The 25,804-nt window shown below is 41.0% G+C and overlaps 1 protein-coding gene across 1 annotated transcript; it reads left to right on the top strand.

Moving 5' to 3' along the window:
* Positions 1 to 1,598: 1,598 nt before the first annotated feature.
* C1H2orf49 (chromosome 1 C2orf49 homolog) lies at positions 1,599 to 19,492 on the top strand. The gene is made up of 4 exons (XM_045006562.1): positions 1,599 to 1,737; positions 3,336 to 3,502; positions 8,556 to 8,925; positions 17,884 to 19,492. Exons 1-4 carry the CDS (start codon positions 1,642 to 1,644, stop codon positions 17,938 to 17,940), a joined length of 690 nt encoding a protein of 229 aa, XP_044862497.1. The 5' UTR covers positions 1,599 to 1,641; the 3' UTR covers positions 17,941 to 19,492.
* The last annotated feature ends 6,312 nt before the right edge of the window (positions 19,493 to 25,804 follow it).

Raw genomic sequence — 25,804 nt, forward strand, 5'->3', positions numbered from 1 at the left:
CTGCTTTGAAAAGAGGCTTCTCAGTTTGCTAGAGAGCTATAAAGGGCCTGATCCTGCCATCTCTAGTCTGCTTAAAGCTTTGAGCAGGGAAAGTATAAGTCATAAGATGGAGCTCTTCCAAATAATTATTTGGAATATCCTGGAAAATGCATGGAAAATCTTTAACAGACATTGCATCTAAGCTGCCTTTGGATTCGGACCTGAATCCAGAAATACTTTTATAAATCAGTAGCCTCTCCATCTTTGCTATGAAACTGTCCTGAGGACTTGACACATATTGGTATGTATATTGATTTTTTAACCATTTACAACTCTCGTTCTTTCCTTTTATTATTAAACCTTTAATTTTAGTTACTAAAGTATTGGCATCAGCATAATTATTGGGTAAGAACTGAGACTCATATTGGCCTGGGGCTAAGTGCACGATCCTTTGGGATTGGTGAACCTCACATATGATGAATCAGGTTTTCAGTAACCCCTCACTATATTAGATTGAGCATAAGTTTCATGGGCTACATTGGGCAGGGCTAGCGGGGGGTCTGGCTGGGGCTGGGTCCCTGCACTTTCCGCCACCCTGTTGCACTCCTCAGGGGTGGGAAGAGGTGGGGCTGGGGCGGTGCAGGGGCGCAAAGAGGTGGGGGGCCTGGGGAAGGGGCAAGGCAGGGGCTGGAGCAGCAAGCAACTGCACAGGGCACCAGGAAATTTGTGTTTGGGTAAAGACAGCCCTGATTGTAATGATAGTTGAGCATTGAAATAGGCTTCGAAGGGAGGTTGCGGAATCCCCTTCATTGGACAATTTTAAGAACAGATTGTACAAACACCTGTCAACGATGGTCTAGATTTACTTCAAGGAGTCCACTGGCACCTTAAAGACTAACAGATTTATTTGGGCATAAGCTTTCGTAGGTAAAAAACCCCACTTCTTCAGACCCACTTACTGAAGAAGTGGGTTTTTTACCCACGAAAGCCTATGCTCAAATAAATCTGCTAGTCTTTAAGGTGCCACCCGACTCATCGTTGTTTTTGTGGATACAGACTAACACGGCTACCCCTCTGAAACTTCGATTTACTTTGTCCCGACTCTGCTCAGGGGGCTGAATGTGATCACTAAGTCCCTTTCAGCGCTGCATTTCTATGAGTCTGTGATTCTCTGCTTAAAATTCAGAATGTGCTTAAATACTCTACTAGCTAGCAATTAAAGTAGGTAGCGCCTTGCAGGCTCCTGTCCCACGGGGGGATGTGCTGCTGCAAGGCATTACTGCTGTGAGCAGCTACACACAGCACAACACCCCAGCAAACCCCACAAGGCAGCAGAGCCACGACTGCTCCGATGCCTCGCGGGGGACCCAGGTCGAGCTCAGTGGAGCGCGGCTCTAACAGCCCCCCGCGCGCAGAGGAGGGGCGGCAGGTCTGGCGCTTCGCGCGCTAGGGCAACGCTCGCGAGAGGCAGGCGCGGCGAGCTGAGCGCGCAGCCCCGCCCTCGGCTGAAGCCGCCTTTTTTTTGGAACGTGTGACGCTCACTCACGCGCCTCCCGGCGCCGGCCTGGGCGGGGCTTGACGTTCCTCCCCGCTGTCCGTATTGCGTCACTTCCTGCTCACGCGCCCCCTCGCTGCATTGTGGGAAGGGATCGGCGCGGGAAGATGGCGGCGCAGGGGGGAGGCGGGCGGATGGACTCGGACCTGTTGCTGCACCCGGAGCTGCTGTCGCAGGAGTTCCTGCGGCTCACCCTGGAGCAGGTGCGGCCGGGGCGGGGGGGGGACCCCCCTCACCAAGCCCCAGCGAGCCCGCGGGGCGCCCGGCACCGCCTGGGCTCCCTGGGCCGGGAGAGCGGGGTTGGAAGAGCCCTGCCCGGGCAGTGAGTCTCGCTCCGGGCCCCGCAACGAGTCCTCCCCGCGCGGCCCGGGTCGCGCCGCGCGCCAGCCGGGGAGGTCGCTGCTGTAACCCAGCTCGGGTTGTACCCGTGACGGTTAGAGCCCGTTTCAGGCGGGTCGATGCTTCCCTGTGAAACGGCCCGTGCAAATAGCAGGCAGGGTCCGGAGAGGCGCTGGCCTCCTCCGCGCTGGAGAGAGTCAGCTTCCATTATAACGCTTTATTTTAGCAACGCCTTGTCGCTTCGGCTGGAAAACTTGTTCCCCTTGAAAGCTGGCCGATTTGCCAGAAAGTAAAAGAACATTTGCACGAAGTTGAAAGGGAATTCGTCAAACTGTTGGGTTATTGTAAACCTACATTACTTAAAATGCTCTGATCCGAAAGAACTTTAAATACATTTATTATTATACATTGTTGCTGACAGTTTGAGTTCACCTCCTGCTCTAGTTGAGAACATAGTGGTTTATTCATCATCAGTTTAACTGGAAATAGAATTTAGTACTGTTATCCTTAACTCGTTAAATCTTACCCGTGTGAGTAGTTACCTTGAATTTTAATGTGCTCTCACGTATAGAGTTACAGACATAAAGGTTTACAGGTTCAAGGCCCATATGCGTGGGAGGGTATATTTCCTTTTCTTGGCCCTGGTCTACACTGGGGGAAGGAGCGGGGTTGACCTAAGATACGCAAATAGCGTAGCTGAAGTCATCGTATCTTAGGTTGACTTACCTGGCTGTGAGGTGGTGATTCGACCACTGCTGCTCCCTCGTGGACTCCGCTTCTGCCTCTCGTGAGCTGGAGTTCAGGAGTAGACGAGGAGCGCGTTTGGGCATTGATTTATCCCCGTCTAGATGAGACGCGATAAATCGATCCCCGATAGATCGATCTCTACTCACTGATGCGGCGGGTAGTGAAGACCTGCCCTTGATTGGTTGCATCTTAGAAAATCAGCATTTGACTATAGATAGCTAATGAAGATCTGCCTTCTGCTCAGATGGTAGAAGCTTGTGTTTTGGGAGCTGGGGAATCAGGACTCCAGATCTAGGGACTCAAAAGACCACCTGTGTGAGATTTTTATGAAGAGGTAGTAGCTTCTCTGCAGATAAGGTTGCAAACCCATTACAAGGTTGACTTGATACCTTTTGAGAAATCCTCATAATTTAAAATGTTTTGCATTGAGTTGAACTAGAATGTGCTCTGAGAATTATTTAAACCCATTTTTTCAGATGAACTAACAAGGGCTGTGATCCTTCTGTTGGGTCTATGCAGGTACATCCTTAAACCTGCGTGGAGTTTCACGCATGTATGTATTGATGATCTGCAATGTTCTGTAAATCACCCATTTTATTACTTGTTTAAAATGTTAGTTATGCTAAATTAACTGTTGAAAAAATGAAGTGCCATTAAAGTTATTTGCGTCTGAAAGTTTCTCCTGTTAATAGTGGCTATGTTCCTTTTCCCACAGAAGAACATACTAGTTGAAAATAATGCAAAGATCGACAAAGATGGCCTCACTAATCTCTATGTTCAACATGCCATACCATTGCCTCAGCGGGACTTACCCAAAAGTAGATGGGGGAAAATGATGGAAAAGAAAAGGGAGCTAAATGAAACAAAAAATGATCGTAAAAGGTAATTAAATTGTGCTTGTAACTCCTGGATAGCCATTGGCACATTTTGGAAAACATAATTAGGTTGATCTTTTTCTACTCACTTCATAAAATGTGTAAATTACAGTTTTTGTACATGTTGCTAGTACTTGCAGGGGATGCTGTGTGAGATATCAGAATGTATTACCATAATGGTGACCCAGAAGGGGAAGAAGTTCAATTGTAGCAATAGAACGCTGATGATAATAATACCTAGTTCTTATACAGTGCTTTTCATCAGTAGATCTCAAACCACCTTGCAAAGGACGTAAACAACATTATCCTCATTTTACAGACGGAGAAAGACAAGAGATGAAAAGCTTAGCACTTGTCATTGTTAATAGTAACAACTGTTACTATTATTACTTGTAATTGTTAAAAGTAACATTACTATTACTAATTGTAGTTAGTTACTATTAACATGTCTCAAATCAACATCAAGGCATAATATAGTTACCCTATATCATTCACACTCAGTCAGTTATGTCTACTTTACAGAGACTATATTCGTGTAGATACCTTGCCGTAGCTATGCTGGCATAACCCTGTAGTGTTGGTGCAGCGTTGATGGAAGGGGTCTTTCCATCAGCATAGGAATACCACTTCCCTAAACAATGGTAGTTATGTTGACAGAAGCATTCTTTCATTGATGTAGCTTCAACTACATTGGGGGTTAGTTCAACATAGTTACACCAGTCAGGGGTGTGGATTTTTCATACCGTCTGATTAATGTAGCTGTGTTGACCAAATTTTTAAACAGTAGACCAGGCCATAGTAATTTATGCTTGCTCGTGTGCTAGGAATTGAGTAAGGGGCTTGGGCACCAGTCTGCAACAAAAGTGTGTTTGTTGTACCTACCGGTAATTCAAGACCACTTTTTGAGTTAAATGGCTCTTCTCTCATTATAAGGCCTTAAACTTAACTTTGATCAGAAAATAAAGTGGTCTGAAAACTTTATTTTATTTATATTTCAGTTCCACACTATGGTCCTAATTCTGTAATGTGATGTTCATGGGAAGATCTCTATATCCATTCCAAATCTCTGATTTTTATCAGGTTTCCCTCTGCTTCACATTAAAGGTTCAGAGCCTCAGTTTCTGACAGCTTTATGTGAGTGCATTAGATGTATTCATAAAGAAACTATCTAGCTGTCTGACTGTATTTATGGACTCCATAGTACTTCAGCCAGTGAGCAGACATAAGCATGCAATAACTGATCTCGTATATCAGCAGTGTTTTTAAATAGCTGAACAGGAATTGAGTTTTTGGTACAGGCATGCAGATGAGCACGCCAAGAAACCTACGTTTCTTAAGAATTCCTGTACCCAATTTTACCACTACATATAGCTCTCATACTTGAGCAGAGTTTGAGTTTGCACATTAGAAATAATTATGATGGTACAAATAAAACTTGTTTATAGTTAAACACATTTTATAATAAAAAGTAATGAATATATGGAGACCAAAGAATAGAAATAGGCCCTTTTAAACAGCCACTCTGTGTTTTTTGTAAGGGTTACATTGTTAAGATTATTTTATTGGTGTTTAATATATTGTATGTTGAAAGTGCCACTTACTATTTAAGTGCTTCCTACTGATTAGTCCAGGGGTGGGCAAACTATGGCCCACGGGCCGGATCCAGCCCCTGAGGGCTTTGGATCTGGCCCGCGGGATTGACCCCTGTGGTGCCATGGGCCCCACGCTGCTCTGCAGAAGCATCTGGCACCACTTCCCTGCGGCCCTTGGGCAAGGGGGAAGAGGGCTTCATGCCTCCAGGCACTGCCACCCGCAGCTCCCATGGGCCGGGAACGGGGAACCAATGGGAGCTTCAGGGGAGGTACCTGGAGGTGCGGTAAGGGCAGCGCACGCGGAATCCTCCACCCACCTCCCCCAGGGGCTGCTGCGCTTCCTAGAACGGGGCTGAGGAAAGGGCAGGCATTCAGGGAGCCTGCCCTGGCCCCGGTGCGCACCATAGCTACCCTAGAGACGCTTTAGGTAAGTGGCACCAGGCTGGAGCCGGAGCCCGAACTCCTCCTGCACCCCGCCCTCCTACTCCCTGCCCTAAGCGCCCTGCCTGCACCTCATACCCCTCCTGCACCCCAACCCCTGCTCTGAGCTCCCTGCTGCACCCTACACCACAACCCCCTGCCCTGAGTCCCCTCCCACACTCCGCACCCCTCCTGTACCCCTGCTCTGAGCCCCCTCTTGCACTCCTGTACCCCAACCCCCTGCCTTGAGCCCCTTCGTAAACCCTGCACCCCTCCTCTGCCCCAATCCCTTGCCCTGAGCCCCTTCCTGCACACTGCACCCACACCCTGCACTCCCTTATGCACCCCACCCTCCTGGCCCGGCATACAATTTCCCCATCCAGATGTGGCCCTCGGCCCAAAAAGTTTGCCAACCCCTGGATTAGCCACTATTAGGCAACTTTTCAGTAATCAATCTCCTGTTCATGTTCAACGCTTAAAAAAATAATTTTGTCTGGCTAGTATTTTATTGGGTTATCTTTTTACTGCCAGCATTCATGATGTACACAGTGTGGAGAGGGTAGGAGACAGGCTGCTGAAGGCTTTTGAAAGTTTTAGACTTAGAGCAGTTTTGGTAAGTAAAACTAAAATGGACATAGAGAAACTTCAGTTATTGTAACACCCTAGTGAGATGAATCAAAGTAGTTCGCACACCTTTTAGGAGTGTATACTGTCCTCTCCTCCATGGCTGTTGATGACCTTTTAGTAGATCCAATATGGTTATGAGAGGGAGCAGAATTTGGGGAGCCTCATAACCATCCTCTGTGTGCTGTAGAGTTCAACTCCACCAGACTGCCTGAGTGTTGCTGGGAAGAAGGGTTTTGTGAGTGTGAGGGATGAATCTACCAGCTATGCCCCGTAACACAGTATGGAAGCTGCTTCAGTGATAAAGCTGAGTTGCTGCCAAAGAGTAGCTTGCCTGCTGTGGAGCTTGGAGTGAAGGATTCTTGCCTCATCCTGCCAGACCTTGAAGAAATCCCCACAGCACAGCACAACTGTCTAGACTGCGTGCTGCGGCTCGGAGTCTTAGACAGTTTATACCTCTCTGTTTCAGGATATCTGTCTTTAGGCTCAGGAAGACAACACTACATCGGTTTGCATTTTGTTCACATTCAGCAGGTAATCTTCACAACTTTAAAGATTACAAATTGAATTGTTTTTGAATGAAAACTGAAATTCTGCAGAAACAGAGAGTTCCCTGATTGCCCAGAAGAAATTCCTGCTTTGGTGGCTTCCTTAGGAATATCTTATTTATAAGAGATCACTCTGTCACTTGTGATAACAAAGGTGCTGTTACTCCTTAAAAATACAATATGAGTGATCCCCACAATAGTAAATACCAAATATCCTACCTAAACATATATGTAGTTCCTGAGTGTCAGTATCCACAACATCGAGTATTTAAAGAGCAATCCTTAACTAAGGAATATCTGCTACATCTTTAGGAAAGAGACTGAAACAGATAATATAGCTTTATATAGTGGTTTATTGGGCGTGGACATTGAAGATAAGTATTATGGAGTGCATTCAAGATTAGGGTGCTGTTGTGGGGAATAAAAGTTGTAAGGAAAAATCCAAAGTGAGTGGTAGAGATTAACTCACTTGATTTGTGTGTGTGTAGGTTGCTTTTATTAGGCTCTAAGTATTTTGCTCATTTAAGTGTTAAATTAATGGATTCATTAAATACAGTTGCTGTATAATAAAAGGCAAACCTGATCGCCAGCTTTGATGCACTGTCAGTTAATGTTGTCCTGTGAGCATGGATACATGTGCTCTCCAACTATTGTTCCTTTCATTTTTAAAGAAACGTTGGTAAGTATTATCATCCAGCAGATCTCTGGAATTTCTTTTATTTTTGCATTTAAAGGCTATCAGCAACTCCATGTTTAGTAGCTGTTCTAATGATGTTGTAATTGAATCAGATAGGTGTCATGACCTGGTTATTAAACATGTATAGTCTTAAATATGTAAAGTATATTGATTTATTGACATTTAAATAACCATGTATATCTGAACCACTCATATGTATAGCCACCTCAGTGGTACTTATGTTATAAAGTAACACTTTATTTGAACAACTTCTATGAAATACATCACAAATCTAAAGTATTGTCACAAATGAAAAATCAGCAAACTGAATGGTTGACATTGCAATCTATTCATTAATTTATAGCTATTCAGATTTCCTGGTGATTGTGTCTTATCCATGTCCCTGAGGTTTAGAATTCTTTTAGTCCTTACTTCAGTATGGGTAAAAGGATAGTTATATTAAAATTATATGTTAACTTTTTTGCCACTTAAGCTGTTTGTTTGCCTTTTGAATTATCTTTTGGACCTACACAATTTTAGTGTTCCTCTGTTTATAAATAAAATATTTAATTAGCCTGACCTGATTGCAAGTAGACTGAAAAGCATGAGAAATTAAAACAAAAAAAAAATTAGACCCATTATTTTGTCTCAGGAACAACTTATTTTGGAAATAGGAATTTTTTTAAAAACAAAATTTTGGGGGTGGGGGGAGGAAATATTTTCACTACTAGTCTATCTAGCCCCCATTTGGGCTTTCTCACCATAAGAATCATGAACAAATGCAGATGTTAGGAGCAGTGATTTTTATAAAATTTCAAATTGCCAGTGAATCTTAGATGAAGAAGGCAATTCACAGCTCCTCAAATATTTGCCTTATATCTGGAATAAATTGTATCTGCTTTGATACAGTCGAATCCTAAAATAACTGTAAACAACAATATTAAGGCTCTGCTAAATTTGACAGTCGTATTGTTTGGAACGGGTTTAAATTGGCTAGCTTGATATTTTTGAAGCAGTGGCTTTAATTTAAATTGTAATGAGTAAAACAGTTTAAGGAAAACTACATTAACAAATATTGCCAGGTTGGACTAGATGAATTTTTTGAATTGTCTGTTTACATTGCTTATATCTTGAGTTACTAACGGAACTCTTGATAATCTAGTTTGTATTTCTGAGAACTTTAAAACTTTGTATTTTCAGTCTTACAACTGTGGAAGGCTTACGGAAACGGCCACTAATTGTATTTGATGGCAGTTCAACAAGTACAAGTATAAAAGTGAAAAAGACAGAAAACGGCGCTACTGATCGCCTAAAACCTCCTACAGCTGGAATCACTGCCGATACTTTTAGGAGATCATCTGTTCCTTCAAACGCCTCAACATACATTTCAGCCTCCAGTTTATCACAGGAGGCTAAACTGGAAACTAGGAAGAATGAGGCTAAACAGAACAGTGTTCCGGTGACTAATAGTGTATTGGCTAATCTGAAGTTGCCACCTTTGACCCCTGTAGCAGGAGCTGCTGTTGTGAAATTAAAGAGAGCAGCTCCAAAAGAAGAATCTGAATCAGCGGTATGTATGTTCACACCACTGTATAGTTTTTTTTTTGCAAATCTTTTCCTTGAGCATATGAAGGAGCAGGTAGGTCTCTGAGCACATCAGCTGTCTAACCGTTATCAAGTAGCTTTTGTAGGCACTGTTACCCAAGGTTTTCAGAATCCAAAGTTGTGGATTAACTGTTTCACTCCAGGTGGTCTCAGGAATACATCGGTCTGATGAAAGATTGATACAAGGAAGTGTGCTTTTATCTAAAACTACTGTTTATTAGATATGTGTGCACACACACGAGCAATAGGTTTAGGATATCCAAAATAATTACCTACAATCTGAGATGGTATTGAGTAATTTAGCAGCAGGTCAGCAATGGCTGGTCACTTCCCTGCAGGGGAGTATGGTGTCAGAAAAAAATCTCTCAGGATAGCTTCAGCTAACTGCTCCAAAGTACTCTCTATTATCTAGTCTTTTTATAACTAAATTCAGAACACATAGCTCATATCGGCCCCCAATGGGTCATTACTTCTTCTAATTTCAGTCAACTAGTTATCATCAAAACATTCCTAGCAATCTTAGCCATAATAAACTTGTATATCAAAGGCACCCAAGCTCAAAGTCTCCATTCACTTATTTTCTTTCAGTCTTATAATTTGTTGAATCTTTTCTCCCCTCCTCCTATTCTGATTAGCAGAAACTGCAAGCCTGCAGCTAGTATTTGACCTTCTCTCAAAAGCCTTCCTTGTCCAAATTAACCCTTAACTATGTGGTGTTCTAGTTTATTAATTCATGGTGACTGAATGCACACAGTATGGCTGCAATTAGTTTGATCAAATTCTGGCGTAACATACCCCTCAATTCCGGGGTAACAGCATCACAGTAAAGAAGAAGGGATTTGAAGGAGTACAATGAGGTGGTTTTATGGATGATGATCATGAGCTCCTCATGCATGAGGAGCAGCATGGGAGAAAGCACGAAGGTGCTTGAAAACTTAACAAGTGGGCAATCAAGGCTGGTGTCATTGGCAGAGCAGAGGCAGGAGTTAGCATTGCGATAGCGTATGAGAGATGATAGGTAGGTTGGGGAACAGGGTGTGAAGGATCTTGAACTACATGTCTTCACTTTCATGTTTGGTGCACTGGAGAAGTAGGACCCAGTGCAGTGGTACAAAGAGAGGTTTTAAGTGACAAGCTGAGGAAGTGATCTTTGAAGCAGCATTTTGAGTGGCTAGGAGTGGGGCAAGAGAAAAGGCCACTCAAGGCTGGAGAAAAGGATGTTGCAGGAATCAAGACACATATGTTGAGGATCTGGATGAAAGTTATAGCTGTGTGGAGGGAAAAGAGGCTATATTTTTAGAGATGTTATGCAGTAAGAATTGGCAAGATGTGAGGACCTAGAGAAGGGAATGCTCAAGATAATACCCAGGTTACAAGGGTTGAGTGACAGGGGAAGAGGGTGGTATTGTCCACAGTGATTGAGGAGGAGGATGGCAGGAGGGTTTGAGAAGGAAAAGACCAAGAACTTAAATTTGGACCGTTTGGTGGGGGGCAGATTTGAGAGTTGTAAGCATAGAGATAGATGCTAGTTGAATTTGTATACAAATAAGATTACCCAAGGACAAGGTATAAAGGTAGAAGAGGAAGGGACCACGGATGGGACCCTGTGAAACCCCCACAGAAAATTTGAGGGTGGATAAGGAGGATCCTCCAAATGACACACTGAAGGAGAGAGATTGAGTCCCAAGAACTGAGGGAGGGCAAGATCTTGAGAAGATAAGCATAGGAAACAGTGCTGAAGGTAGCCAACAGGTAGAGGAGGATGGAGTGCTGGTTCTAACCATTGACCGAAAAGAGATCATTAGAATCTTTTAGAACTGGTGCAGTGGAGCACAAAGGGCAGAAGCTAGAATGAAAAGTGTACTTTACATCTATTTCTTAGAGCATTACTGTGAGGTAGGTATAGCTTATGTAACTTTTATCCCAAAAGAACCTAATTTAAATCCTTTGAGATAAGGGCCAACATACAGGGATATTGGCTGACAGCAAAGACTTACCACTGTAATGTGGCTACATTTGGGTGAAATGGCAATGTTTCATGGGAGTTCAGGGAAGGAATGGAAAAAAAAAATCTCAGATTAGAACTGCAGAAGGAATTTAGGTAGGCAGACTGTAATTACTGAATTAAAATGTTCTCAGGAATCCACTTTTCTACTCTTAAATAATGCTTATCTCTTAGGGATATGTGTTTACTTTTCAGCCTGGGTGCGAGTCCCAGCTCGAGGAGACATACATTAGCTCTGATTGAGCCAGCACGCTAAAAACAGAATGTAGCTGAGTGAGAGGGGCTAGTTGCCCCAAGTACGTGCCTGTAGTCTCTGACGCTGCTGTGGCTACATTGTATTTTTAGTGTGTTAAGTCATTCAGAGTTAGCGTGACTGTCTCCTTGTGCTGAGAATCTCACCTCCAACTCAGACATAGACCTAGCCTTATAGCAATTTTCATCCACTTATCTAAAATATCTTTCTCAAGGGAGGCCAAATAGAATAGGGTATCTCCATTTTACCAATGGGGAAGTTGATTTCTGATGAAAATGCCATGGAATTTCTGAGTGCTCAGGTGCTCATTTGTATGTTTTTAATCTCAAAGGCAGCTCTTCCAGCAACACTTCAAAGCCAGGCTGAAGCACTAGATCAATACTGACCCAGCAGGAAGAGTACCACCTACTGAAAACATCACTAAACTACTGCAGTGTTCTTTAGAGATCTTTTAGATACTGCCCATGTCCAAACTTAAATGGTTTTGGAATTTGTTTGGTTCACAGCACAGAGGTGCTGTGTGGTAATGGTTTTGTTGACCTATTTAATAGAGCTTTCCATTAATTGCCGCTAACTCACATGATTAACTCAAATAAATTAATTGCCGTTTTAATTGCACTGTTAAACAATAGAATACTAATTGAAATGTATTAAATATTTTTGGATGTTTTTCTACATTTTCAAATGTATTATTTCAATTACAACACAGAATACAAAGTGTACAGTGCTCACTTTATAATATTTTTATTACAAATATTTGCCCTGTAAAAATGATAAACAAAAAAATAGTATTTTTCAGTTCACCTTATATAATATGGTAATGTAATCTCTTTATCATGGAAGTGCAACTTACAAATGTAGATTTTTATTTTTGGTTACATAACTGCATTCAGAATCAAAATTTCAGAGCCTGCAAGTCCACTCGGTCCTACTTCTTGTTCAGCCAATCACGAAGACAAACAAGGGAGAGAATGCTGCCAGCTTCTTATGTACAATGTCACCTGAAAGTGAGAACAGGCATTCACATGGCACTTTTGTAGCCAGCCTTGCAAGATATGCTAAACATTCGAGTGCCTCTTCATGCTTCGGCCACCATTCCAGAGGACATGCTTCCATGCTGATGGCACTTTTTTTTTTTTTTTTTTAAAATAAGCATTAATTAAATGTATGACTGAGCTGCTTGGGGGAGAATAGTATGTCTCTTGCTCTGATTTACCTGCATTCTACCATATATTTCATGTTACAGCAGTCTTGGATGATGACCCAACACACACTTTCACTGCAGATTTGACAGAACATAAAGAGGGTACCAATATGAGATTTCTAAAGATAGCTACAGTACTCAAACCAAGGCTTAAGAATCTGAAGTGCCTTCCAAAATCTGAGCGGGAGGAGGTGTGGAGCATGCTTTCAGAAGTCTTAAAAGACCAAAACACTGATGTGGAAACTGCAGGAAACGAACCACCAAAAAAGAAAATCAACCTTCTTCTGGTGGCATCTGACTCAGATGATGAAAGTGAGCATGTGTCGGTCTGCTCTGCTTTCAATCATTACTGAGCAGAACCCCTCGTTAGCATGGATGCATGTCCTCTAGAATGGTTGAAGCATGAAGGGACATATGAATCTTTAGTGCATCTGGCACGTAAATATCTTGCAGTGTTGGCTACAACAGTGCCATCTGAACACCAGTTCTCACTTTCAGGTGACATTGTTTACCTTTGCAGGAGATAATGCTGCCCGCTTCTTGTTTACAAACTTGTTTATCTGAGTGACTGAACAAGTAGGATGGAGTGAACTTGTAGGCTCTGAAGTTTTCCATTGTTTTATTTTTGAATGCAGTTATTTTTGTACATAAATTCTACATTTGTAAGTTCAACTTTCATGATAGACATTTTATTACAGTGCTTGTATGAGGTGAATTGAAAAATATTTCTTTTGTTTTTATAGCACAAATATCTGTAATAAAAAATACATATGAAGTGAGCATTGTGCACTGTGTTCTGTGTTGTAGTTGAAATCAATATATTTGAAAATGTAGAAAACATCCAAAAATATTTAAATGGTATTCTATTAAACAGTGTGACTAATCATGATTTTTTTAAAATCACTTGGCAGCCCTAATTTAAATACCTTCATGTTCAGAGTTGATTACCGTTGACATTCTTGAAATCAAAATCTTTACTGCAGCTTAGATTATTTTGTAGTCTGTTAACAAAAATAATTTAGGCCCCAGTTTAGCAAGGTAGTTAAGCATGTGCTTAAATTTAAACATGAGACATCAGTGTGAGTACTCATGCTTAAAGTTAGATATACGTTTAAGTATCTTACTGAATCAGGCTGTAATGAATGAGCAAATGGTTTAATGAACATTACTATTAATTAGTCAATGGCTTCAGAGTTCCTAGAAGAAAAGTATAAAATAGGAGTTAATGTTGCTTGGTCCCTGAATGACCACATTCTGTCTATACAGCCCAAATTCCTCTTCCAATTTTAATTTGGTAATACTGTTGTTTACTTCCTGTCCTAAACTCTTTTGTAGTGTTGGTTGTACGGGAAGTGATTCCTGTGTGCATATTTGAAGGATTGTATATAAATGGAAGATATCTTAATTGATAATTTTAAGAGGGGTGTATTTTCTGTTAGAATAAGTGACTTCCTATTTTGCTGAAATTTGGTGCACAGGTTGTTGGTCATGAGCAGACTTTTACCATAATTAAAGAAAACCATGTACAGCAGGTGTCGGCAACCTTTCAGAAGTGATGTGCCAAGTCTTCATTTATACACTCTAATTTAAGGCTTCGCATGCCAGTAATACATTTTAATGGTTTTTAGAAGGTCTCTATAAGTCTATAATATATAACCAAGCTACTGTTATATGTAGTGTAAACAAGGTTTTCAAAATGTTTCAGAAGCTTTATTTAAAATTAAATTAAAATACAGATCTTATCAGTTTAGTGTGATCCTTGCCCTTGCTTTTTCCTTGCTGAGTTTTTTCCAATGTCTGGCACGTATTTGGATACTTTAAGCTGCCCACAGGCTTCTGAGTGATCAGTTGTTAACCGGCTCCGAGAGGGACAGAGGACAGATTTCACGTGTGAAAATACCTGTTCACACAGGTACGTGGATCCAAATGCTGAAAGCATTGTAAACGCAATTTTCTTCAAACAGTTAAATTTCACTGACAGGGACATCTAGCAGGTCAGAATAGAGGCCCCATGATCTCTCTTGGTAGCTTCAAGTGCACTATGCAGATCCACAAACTTGGATGTCCACAATTCTGAGCTTTTTAACTCAACAAGCTGCATTTCAAAATCTTCAACATCCATCCACTGAAAAACAGACAAATCCAAGTTGCTTTCATTGAACTTTTAGGTTTAATTAGAAAAGAAAGCATTGGGCCAAATCGCTGGAAATCTTGAAATATGTCAGAAAATTCTGATTTCAGTTCTTGCATGTACTTTCCAATCTCATCAGCATTGACAGTGCAACATGTCGATAGCTCTTTTATGAGTTGGAAGTAGCAGGAAGTAGAAGTTTGAATATCCCTGGAAAAAACTGCTAGTTTCACAACAAATGCTTTCCAGGCTTCATAAAGATCCAGAACTGTTTGCCTTGCACCTTGGAGACAGAAGTTGAGTTCGTTTAGGTGAGCGGTGATATCAGTTAGAAACGTGAGCTTACACAGCCATTTGTTAGCATCCAGTCTGGGGTAGTTTTGTTCTTTTTCTGACAAAAAGGCCTTGATTACATCAAAATAGTTTACAAAGCGCATCAAAACCTTGCCACGACTTATCAACCGAATATTGCTGTGAAGTGGGATGTCATTTCAAGCACTGCTAGAAGAGATGGGCAATGCTTATTGTCTGTGAGTCAAAGCAGATTGAGCAACAAGGAAATTCACAATTCGCATGACTGTATTCATCACATTATTAAGCTCTGAATTAGAAATTTTAGCACACAGGTTTTCTTGATGGATGATGCAGTGAAATTTGACTGTCAGACGGCCAATTTGATCTTCAAGTAACTTTACAAATCCCTTCTGTTTTCCCTCCATGGCAGGAGTACCATCTATTGTCACACAAAATATTTTTCTGATTGTCAACTCTTCGTTCTTCAAAATGGTTTATAGAACTTTCTAGTATATCTTCCCCCTTTGTGCCATGCAGGAGTTTTAGGTAACAAAGTTCCTCTTGGATTTCATCGGAAGCACAATAACTTGCAACAACTGCCAAATGTGGATTGTTGTTTATATCCACGCTCTCATCAACTGCAACACTAAACACTGCTGTGTCTTTCAATGTAATTGTCTGCTTTTCCTTAATGTTTTCTGCCATTTCACTTATTCGTGTCTCAACTGTTCTGGCAGAGATGGGCAGTTCTTTTATTCTAGATATGATAATATCTTTATTTGGCAAATCATTGAACAAAATCTCCGAACTGCTGAGAAACTTTTTATATATTCCCCATCTGTAAACGGCTTTCTGTTTTTTGCAATGCACTGTGCAATCTTGTAACTTCCTTCTATAGCTTGATTTTTACTTATACTTAAGCTTTTAAAAACACTGCTTGGCTTCTCATAGGCTGCTACTGCCTTTTTGATTCAGTCTTGTCTGCTTCGTCAAGAGAGGCTTTCTCGTGCTTCGTTTCAAAATGTTGTTTGACACTTGATGTGCGACAAACAACACTTTCATAACGGAAAGCACAAATAGCACGGTCCTTCTTTTTTCAATAAATCCAAATGCGTCTGTCCAGGCAGGCTGAAATGATCAGATATCTAGCTTCGCTTTCTTAGGAGCTGCCATTTTGTTAAATGTTCCCTTCAGCTCTCAGTAGGGGGAAAAAATGGCGATAGAAGGCAGGCACAAGGTCAAACGCAGTGTGGTTTGAGATAAGCAATTTTAAGATGGGGGTGCTGAGCTGCACCCCCTCTTGCCTCATGTGCAACCCTCATTGTACCAGGCTGGGGACAGTGGGCCACAGCTGAGAGGCTGCAGAGCAGTGATCCAAGGCCAGGAGCAGAGCCCAAGGTGGCTTGCTGGGACTCCAGGCTGGAAAGCAGGCTGAACAAGGCTGGAGATCCAGACCCCTGTTGGCAGGCGGTCAGCTCCTGGAACCCCAGATTGGCAGCTGAGGTGAGTGGAGCTGGCAGCTGACAGGGCTGAGCAGGGCCGGAGGCCTGGACCCTATCTGGCCGGGGGCCTGTGGTGGAACTCCAACCAGAAGCAAGGTGAGTAGGACCGGCGGTGGGACCCCGGCTGGCAAGGGGCCAGCAGTGGGAGCCCCAGAGCAGCCGCGGGCTGAGGGGCTCAGCCCGCCCCTGCTCTGGGGTTTTGGCCGCCGGCTCCTGCCAGCTGGGGTCTTAGCCCGCTGCCGGCTTGGGGTTCCTTCACCCAGGCCAGCAGTGGGCACTGAGTAGGACTGACGGTGGGACCTCGGCTGGCAGGAGCCGGCAGTGGAAACCCCAGAGCAGTGGCGGGCTGAGCGGCTCAGCCCGCACCGCGTGCCATCAATAATCAGCTCGCGTGCCATCTTTGGCATGCGTTCCATAGGTTGCCGACCCCGATGTACAGAATAAGGTGGTAAAGAATCTTCATCATACGAGACACACTGCTGTTGGGACTGTTACTGTGCAGCATTAAACTAGCAAAACAGTTTTAACATTGGTCCTTGTTGAGACTTAAAGTGGCACGTTGTTCCACTAGTACGAAACCCAGCAGACTTCTTGCATATTGGCGCTTGCCATTTCAGGCACGCTGCTACTTGCCTTTAAGAACCACTCATGATGTTGGTGTTAATTTGTAAAGTATCTGGTCTGTGTCCTGATTACCTTAAAGACCATCTCTCTTTGCAACCTCCCAGTGTCTGAGATTAGCTCAATTGCTGCTCACAATACCCAGATTTGCACTCTCAAAGTTTGGTGTCAGCATCTGTGTTGAATTGTACTTGAGTCTGGATCCTGCTCCCCTATTTGGTCTGCCAGAGCCTGTCTAACCAACTGGAGACTGTTGCGTAGTTCCTTCTTATTTTTGATGACTGTTGGAGATTGATTTGGAGGTTGTCTGTTTACTGCCAATTCTTATGAACTTATTTTTTAAATTTGTAAGTGCACACAGTGGCCTAAGCAATGGGTTCCTCATTTTATACGTGGGAGTGTGAAGAAATACCTTTTTTCTCTAGTTGTAATTTTTCAGCAGTTTTACGCAGGTAATCTTTTAATTTTGTTTTTAGAACAGCAGCATTTTTAAGATTCTTTAATTTTTAAAAATTAGATTTAATTATATTTAATTTTTAAGAGTAGAATATATTCCTGTACTTGCTTTAAAACAGACTTTTAGCTGAAAGTTCTTATGTGGATGTATTTCTAAATTACTCATGTTTTCCTAGTGAGAGGGATGCTTTTGGTAAACCTGCTCACCAAAACAAAAAATGGATGAGTTTGCAAGCGGTTAGATTTATCAGCCTTTATAGTTCTCCTGCTTCCTTTTTACTTTCTGGGTAAGCCTGACATTTTAACTTCCTCCAGAAGATGGCATCAGGAAGTTACTATAATGAGGCATATAGTGCTAAAATGCTCAGCTAACCCCCTCTGGATATTGTACAATAATTACTAAATATTGTCTAGTGCAGCACATCTAATATTAGTTGTATACTTTCTTCTGTTCCAGAATGATCTAAAACCTACAGAAGCAAAGAAGAAAATCCAGCATGTAACATGGCCATGAATTAGTGGGGGTCCTGGAAATGTAAATATATCATTCCTGTAGTTCAGAACAGCTGAAGTACTTTTCTCTTTAAACTATACAGGGATTCACATTGTTGTGAAGTGTTCTTAAATTTGAAAGCTCCCTAATATAAAGCTGGAATCATAGTCTCACCAATCACCTTAAAAGTGTCTACCTTCTTGCATTGAGAGTGCATTGAGACCCTTCCAAAGGTGGTGGTCATACGAGATACTAAAAAAAACCTGCTTTTGAATTTTCAAGTATACTGTAGTTCATCTCCTACATGTCTCTACAAAACACCTTTGTGGGCTTAAAAATGTTCATATTTTATGCTATACAGCTAAATTCAGTTCAGTAGGTCATGTCCTGGCTAAATACCCAACACAATTCTTGTAGTTCCAGGTTGTATGAAAGATTTTGCATCCAAACCCTGTTTGGGTTTCAGAAGATAGTTAAACAATATAGTATAAAATCATCCCATTGACAGATTTTATTCTAGAGAAAAAAATATTTTTGTTATACAGAACAAAACTACAGACTTGTATTTGTATTATAATACAGGTTAAGTTAGTAATAGCAGATGAACTATATAACATCCTTGCTTCAAATTGAAGCTTCTATAGTCATTTGAGATAAAAAAATTTACATGGAAGCACATTAGAACCTATTTTCAGTATGAATCTAAGGAAAAATAATGAATGGATTAGTGCAATGCTCTTATATACACACATCTGTATGCGTGCGTGCAACAAGTTTCTATTGTTATCCCAGTTATAATAATGCTTGTTAAAATAAAGTGGGAAATCCTAGAATGTGGGCCAACTCTCTCCTCTCATCAATATGTAAAGAGGCAACAATCACTGCACTGAGTTAGAATAGTATATTCTTAACAATGTCTAGCCTCTTTCCGACCTGTGACAGTTTTAAAATAAGATGGTTGGCTTTTCTTTGAATCCCCAGTGGATTTCATTTGAATCATTACTTGTGTGGTATAACACACTGGATCTGGTCCTATGTCTATTAAAATCAATGGCAAAACTATTGATTTTGGTGGTTAAATGGACCTGATCCTGCACCTACTTTGGGTGTATATGGTAAGTAGTAAAGCTTCTATATGCAAAAACTAATATGAAATCTGTGTTCCTCCCATATGAAAGCCTTTCACCACTTAATTTAAACATGAAGAAAATCCTTTTTCTGGCTTTGACCCAGTTGAAAATGCTGTCAGCAGTGATCTGAAAGCTTTCTTAGAATTTTTTAAAATGTATATGTATTGAAAATATGAACAGTAGTCTACGTTGGATATGGCTGAGACAGGAGTTCCCCATTCATTATTGTGGAATCAAAGGCACTTCTGAATGCTGTAAAATAGTCAGAATGATGTGTGTTTTTTAAATACTGTGTGTTCGTCTCCTTTTACTAAACACTAAAACCTGTGTGCAGGTTTTACACTTCAGTACAGAAAAGTTTCACATGTTAATGTACATTTTGTATGTAAAGAGTGGTCTTTTAAGCAGTTTTATCCTATTTAAATAAACTGAATTAAAAGTAATCTTTTCAGTAATGTGGATCTATTTTGTAATGTAATTAAACCTGTTCAATTGAAATAGTGATGTTGAAGTGTACTCAAAGTCACTGAGACTACTTCCTAAAGTTAAGTATATGCATAAGTGTTTGCAATATTGCAGTTGTAATTTTGGTAAATGTTACACCTCTTATACTAAATCATCCCATAAACCTAATTTAATTTTAGAACACCTGTCACAACAATTGATATCTTACTCAGGACAACCAGAATTGTGAGCCACCATGTTACCACTCTGCCTCAGGAAGAGTGAGCTTTGCTGCTGCTGAGCTATGTTTCAGCTCCCTGACGTACCAGCTTGACACACCTGCCTTGCCAACAAATGCTTCAGGATTCTGGCAGTCCAAACCTTGCATTGAAGGTAACCGTTAGTGAACCCAAGTTCGCTGGAGATGTTCTTCTGCAGTGTTCAGTCCCTCTCAATGGACACTCACAGAAGTTGTTTGTTGCCTTCAAAGAGACCGAGCACACATCAGTCTTGCAATAGCTGAAGACTTACACTTCAGTTCAGTATAACAGCACTGAGAGTTTGTAACAAAACAATAAGTTTATTAACAAAGAGCATAGGTTTGAATGATTTCAAGCAAGAGTTAGAGATATGAAAGGTAGGCTACAAACAAAACACACTTTCTAGTGACTAAGATAACTTCAGAAAGTTAGTCTTTGTCTAAGCAGGTTTCCCACATATAGCCAGTTCCCAGAGACATCAGCTCCCCTGGCTGAAGGGATCTACTTTTCTCAAATTTCAAGAGCTCTGGCTTCTTGTGTGATGGATGCCAAAATGGCTTTCTGTTTCTGCTTATATTTCACAAGGTCCATTGTCTGTTTTAAGAGCCTGGAGGTGTACACCCTCCATCCCCAGCTGAGATGGTTAAATGGTCCTCTCCCTCACATGCTATTTTGATGGCTTTATTTATCTTATATGTAAATGTACTTCTATTGTTTTTGCCCTGGCTTTGCTCAGTTTACATTGGAGACACATCATAGTCAAGCAGGGAAAACAATATTCCTTTGTCTCGGACAGGCTGGGCTTATGCACTGCTTGCAAAATACATTTTAAGAATATATTTCCAGCACATACCTATAAGTCTTTATACACCACCCATCCATGCATCATACAATAATATTAATGACCAGTATGTTACCCGTTTGCATACAATACCTGCGTGACTCCTTTTATATAAGATTATAATGGTGAGTTTGTCCAAGTAAGACACGCTTTCTAGCTATTCCCTAATTAGAGCTCCTTGAATATAAATTGATTGCTCTTGGAAGAAAGATTATGCAGTTTAGAAAATTATTTGAAAGGCAGATGTTTTCCAAATATTTGAGACACATATATTTTCAAACAAGATATTACATTAAAAGGAGTAAATTGGCAAGACCGTTAAAACGATAACTTTTGTTCATATTGAGCATTTTTGATTGCTCTTGGAAGAAAGATTATGCAGTTTAGAAAATTATTTGAAAGGCAGATGTTTTCCAAATATTTGAGATACATATATTTTCAAACAAGATATTACATTAAAAGGAGTAAATTGGCAAGACCGTTCAAACGATAACTTTTGTCATTTTTCAAAATTGTAAACAATTTTATTATCAGGTATATGGACATCTTACAAACCACCGCAATATTTAAAATAAGCTTAAAGAATGAAAGTGATCGACAAATATCTTTAACCAAATACCCAGTTCTATAGAAGAACTATACCAATGACAGATAACCGGAGCTATTTGTTCAAGTTTCCCTTCTTTGCAGTCTCTATGGTTCTGTGATAAGAAGCCATATTTATATAAAGATTGTTTTTTGTTAAGGCCAGTGGGGACCATTATATCTGGTTTGACCTCCTCAACTATGCTCTGGCTTTGTGTACCGTGGGTGATGCTAGATTTTAAGTTGACACCCCCCCACACCTCCACCCCGGTTGTGTATCCAGAAGTAAGTATAGATCACTGCATGTTTAAATAATCTGAACAGCATTTTTCAATGCTTAATTTTACGCAGATGAATTTTCTGATAATTCCCCCACAAAATAAATGGCCACATGTCTGTATGCTGCTCATTTAAAAAGTAAATCAAAGAACATCAGGGGCTTTGTTTTGTTTTTAACTATACAAGATAATGGAAAAACTCTAGGCCAGATCTAGCTTTTTCACTGCTGATGTCAAAATCTGGAGAAGGGAGTTTTGGGAAGAAAAATTCTTCAAGATTCCCCTTGTAAAATTTTCCATTCTGTCTTGGCTTCAGTTTTGGCTCCTTGAGGGATAAGTCAAGGGGATTCATAGAAGGGTAGGGTAGTGCCTCCATACTTGTTTTGGGACACCAACATTCCCATCTGCTTTCTTGAAACTATATTGCTAAGGCAGTTTCTGTCCGTGGCTGTTCACAGAGGCTTCATCCATCACCCTTTTAAAAATGGGTTCTTTAGGGCTTGCCCTCTCCTACACCTATATATCCTAACTCACAAAGGGGGCTGCAGAAGTCACTGCTCTCTTCCCTTCTGTACAGGGCAGGGGAGATTTAGACATGTATTCCAGGTTTTCATTTGATCCGGTTATGCCTGGTCCAGCTTTCTGCTGTAGAAATGAGTTTCACTGCTGTATCTTGGTTCACCTTCAGAATTTTTCATCCAGATGTTGATTGCTTTTTGCAGCAGTAGCTTCTGATGCACACCTAATTTGCAAAGTTTAGTAACTGCAAAAATAATTATTATTGGAAGTGAGACAGTAATTCCACCCTTTATGAAAAATGTGAGAGCTGGTCAGTGAGATGAAGTTCATGTATATTGGGTTATAAGACTTTCCTGTATGAATGCATTGTTCTAGCTTAATAGGGAGCTGTGTGGGAAAACAAGCAAGGAAGCAATGCGGGCCCCTGACAAGCAACCTCCAAACCAACCTTGAGGGGCAGTTACAAGCTGGTGGGAGAAAACATTGTCTCCAGCCAAAATGCAAGCCTTGTTTTGCCAGGGTGGGAACCCAGAGATCAAAAGAACACAACAGTTAAAGCCCTTTCTGGGGGGGTCAGTTTGCAGGGGGACAGGTTGACACAAAAAGAGGCTCTGTAGAAGACTCCAAAAGATGTGGGTCTTTCCCCAGATCCAGGAAATGGTAAGTCTTAGGGAAAGGCAGATATGCATATAGGCTGGTTTATTGTTTTTTTAAGATGGCTTTTCTCTGAAATGCTGTTCTAAATAAACACAACTTTGCTTTAAGAATGCTGTTGGTCACTGGTTGCCACTGCTATTACTCCTGTAGGGAACAGGTATGCAGGAAACTGAGCCTCTGTCATACCTGCTGAGCTAATTGCAGTTAGCACCAGTAACTACAGCCCAAGGCCTGGTCTGAGAGTGAGAGAATCATGTGATTCTACCCAAAGAGACAGATGGTGGCTTAAGACCTGAGAGAAGGGGATGCACTTGAAGTGACTAGGAGGGGGTCAAAGGTATGGTTAGCCGGGTAACTGTGACAGTGACTTCTGGGTTATTCTGTATTGTGCACAACACAGATACCTGGTGTACTTATCGGTTTTTCAGGTCCTCACCTATTTTTTTTATTATTATTTTAAAGAACACTGTAAAGAAATTCAGGTCCCAAGCATGACCTCTGTAAAACTATTGTTTGATCCCAGATACATTGCCAACTTAGCATGAAATTAGAAAAACATTGACAGGACATTACATATAAAATGGTGTTTTATGTTCTCCTGGCTATTTTTTTAACAAACACTGTTTCCAGAGTTGTGCTGACATTGTGAAGGTTATTGGTGCACAATTATGATGAATATATATATTTTTTTTAAAGTTAAATTTGAAATTTTGGCCTGTCTCCCCAAACCCACCTGGTAGATGTCTTGGAGAGATTGCTAGTTAGCCTGGGCTACATTAGCAAGGATGTTCGAACTAAGATACGCAACTTCAGCTACACTATTTGCATAGCTGAAGTTGAAGTATCTTAGTTAAACTTACCTGGCCGGCCTCATGGCGGCAAGTCAACTGCTGCGGCGCCCCCGTTGACTGCGCTTACTCCTGCTGAGGTGGAGTATGGGCGTCGATCAGCGAATCGATTATCGCGTCCAGATGAGACGTGATAAATCGATCCCCGATACATCGAACACTACCCGCCAATCCAGCGGGTAGTATAGATGTACCCATAGAGGGCTAATTCCTGCAGTCAGAAGCTCAGCAAATGGAAATAACCAATTGAGCAGGAGGCATTCAGGAAAGAAAAGCTACAGGAGGCTCCCAACTTGGAATATCCTGAGGAAGAAAGCCTTTGTGTGGTTTGACAATGCTTTTTTTTTTTTTCAGAAGTATAAGAGGGATTTATTCACTGGGATTCAACTTTTAACTAGAATTCAACCTAACATAACAGTATTTTGTAAGAAAATGACACTTTATTTTTTGCTTCCACGTTTAGTTTTTGAGTTCTGTTTCTGTGTTTGTTTTAAATGAAGGAATTACTTTTGTGTGGAAGGTAGAAGAACATAATTACAGTTCATTTGAGGGTCACATGGTGCCCAAATAGTTTTCCAAGAGCATAACAAATGACATGCGCAACAATTACAGTAGAATAAAAAGGGACTACGTTAGGACTTCAAAAAATCCATTGGTTTCAGAGTAATAGCTGAAGAGTGAGAGAGGTTTTCAACATACAACTGACAAGCATGTTTTTCTCTGTCTTTGTTGTGCCCCAGCTTGCACTGCTGGTGACATCACATGAATTCTTCTGGAGCATGAAATTGGCCTGTCAAACTTTTCAGTGTATTGTACAGTTTTTCAAAATTTAATTTTCTGACCTTGCACTGAATGATGTAAAGGTAAAACAGACCTAGGATACTAGAAAACAGTACTTCCCTTTACACCTGAGGCCACCTGTGTGCTTTAGCAGACAATAAATTAAATTCTAAATACACTGCTTCTCATTGTTGGGCCAACCAGCATACTAATCTAAAACTGATGGATTTAAAAAACAAACATGACAACCATGGTAAGTGAATCTGACTTTAGTTCTCTGTGGATGACAAGTCTGGAAGTCTGTTTCATGCCTAAGTTAGTGGAATTTGGCCTCTACCCCATGTACCCTTTGAAACTGGCTTGATATCTTAGGAATCCCATAGAACTTCGGTGGACCAGCAGTGAAGAGATTAATTTGGCCTGTCTACAACCTGCTCATTGGGGTTTTCAGCATATAACTTGAAACATAGTGGATTATTTTCTAATCTTTATTCCCAGTATAACCAGGAACTTGACATTGCTTCTTAAAATAAAAATGAACTTTTCTGGTGACCAACAACATGGAAACATTTGGAAGGTTTAGACTAGCCCAAGGGTCGGCAACCTTTCAGAAGTGGTGTGCTGAGTCTTCATTTATTCACTCTGATTTAAGGTTTCACCTGCCAGTAATACATGTTAATGTTTTTAGAAGGTCTCTTTCTATAATATATAACTAAACTATTGTTGTATGTAAAGTAAATAAGGTTTTTAAAATGTTTAAGAAGCTTCATTTAAAATTAAATTAAAATGCAGAGCCCCCCCCGGACCAGTGGCCAGGACCTGGGCAGTGTGAGTGCCACTGGAAATCAGCTCGCGTGCCACCTTTGGCACCCAAGCCATAGGTTGCCTACCCCTGGCCTAGCCGATAGTACCCTGTCGTATATGGGAACAATCTTGTCAACAGATGTCTCGGATGCAAACATGGATACAGAAACCAAGTGACCTACTCTGAAAGTATGTAGAAAAAGTATATCATCTGAGTTTAAGGTTTCCATACATTCAGGCATACAGTTCAAGGACAACTGCTACTATATTTTGGAATAATTTATTTACAGTGCCTAGAATATCACTTTTCTGGCATGCTGCTTGGAGAGCCATCCTGAATGCAACCAGTACCATGATCAGATACCATGGTGGTAGATGCAGTATAAGAACCTAGGTGGGTAGTATTGTATATGTTAAGTACATTTTTGCTCACATAGAAAGTCAGTGATGGAAAAAAATCAAAATTGTTTGGGACTGGATGGTTTTTATTATCTTCATTAAATAATGTGATTGTGCAAATAGAACTGTGAACTAATTGTATATGTGAGAGTTACCTGCACAAACTGCACTGCTATACTACTTTTAGTTTTTAAAGGAGCTTCATTGCAGGTAATAAGTAACCCATGTTGTGTACAAAGATTTCCAGAGTTGCTTTTTTTCTCTTTATTCTGAAAGCTGATTTGCATCGGTAACTATGACAGGGAAATTCTTCTATTCTGAAAATGTGTCAGGTATAATT

This window comes from Mauremys mutica, chromosome 1, assembly GCF_020497125.1.
Source record: "Mauremys mutica isolate MM-2020 ecotype Southern chromosome 1, ASM2049712v1, whole genome shotgun sequence".
Lineage (NCBI taxonomy): Eukaryota > Metazoa > Chordata > Testudines > Geoemydidae > Mauremys > Mauremys mutica.

Excerpts from the sequence above, each read along its gene's own strand:
- C1H2orf49 (XM_045006562.1), top strand. The coding sequence starts at position 1,642 with ATGGCGGCGCAGGGGGGAGGCGGGCGGATGGACTCGGACCTGTTGCTG. Across the intron at positions 3,503-8,555 it reads ACAAAAAATGATCGTAAAAG|TCTTACAACTGTGGAAGGCT; the intron begins GTAATTAAATTG and ends TTGTATTTTCAG. Across the intron at positions 8,926-17,883 it reads AAGAAGAATCTGAATCAGCG|AATGATCTAAAACCTACAGA; the intron begins GTATGTATGTTC and ends CTTCTGTTCCAG.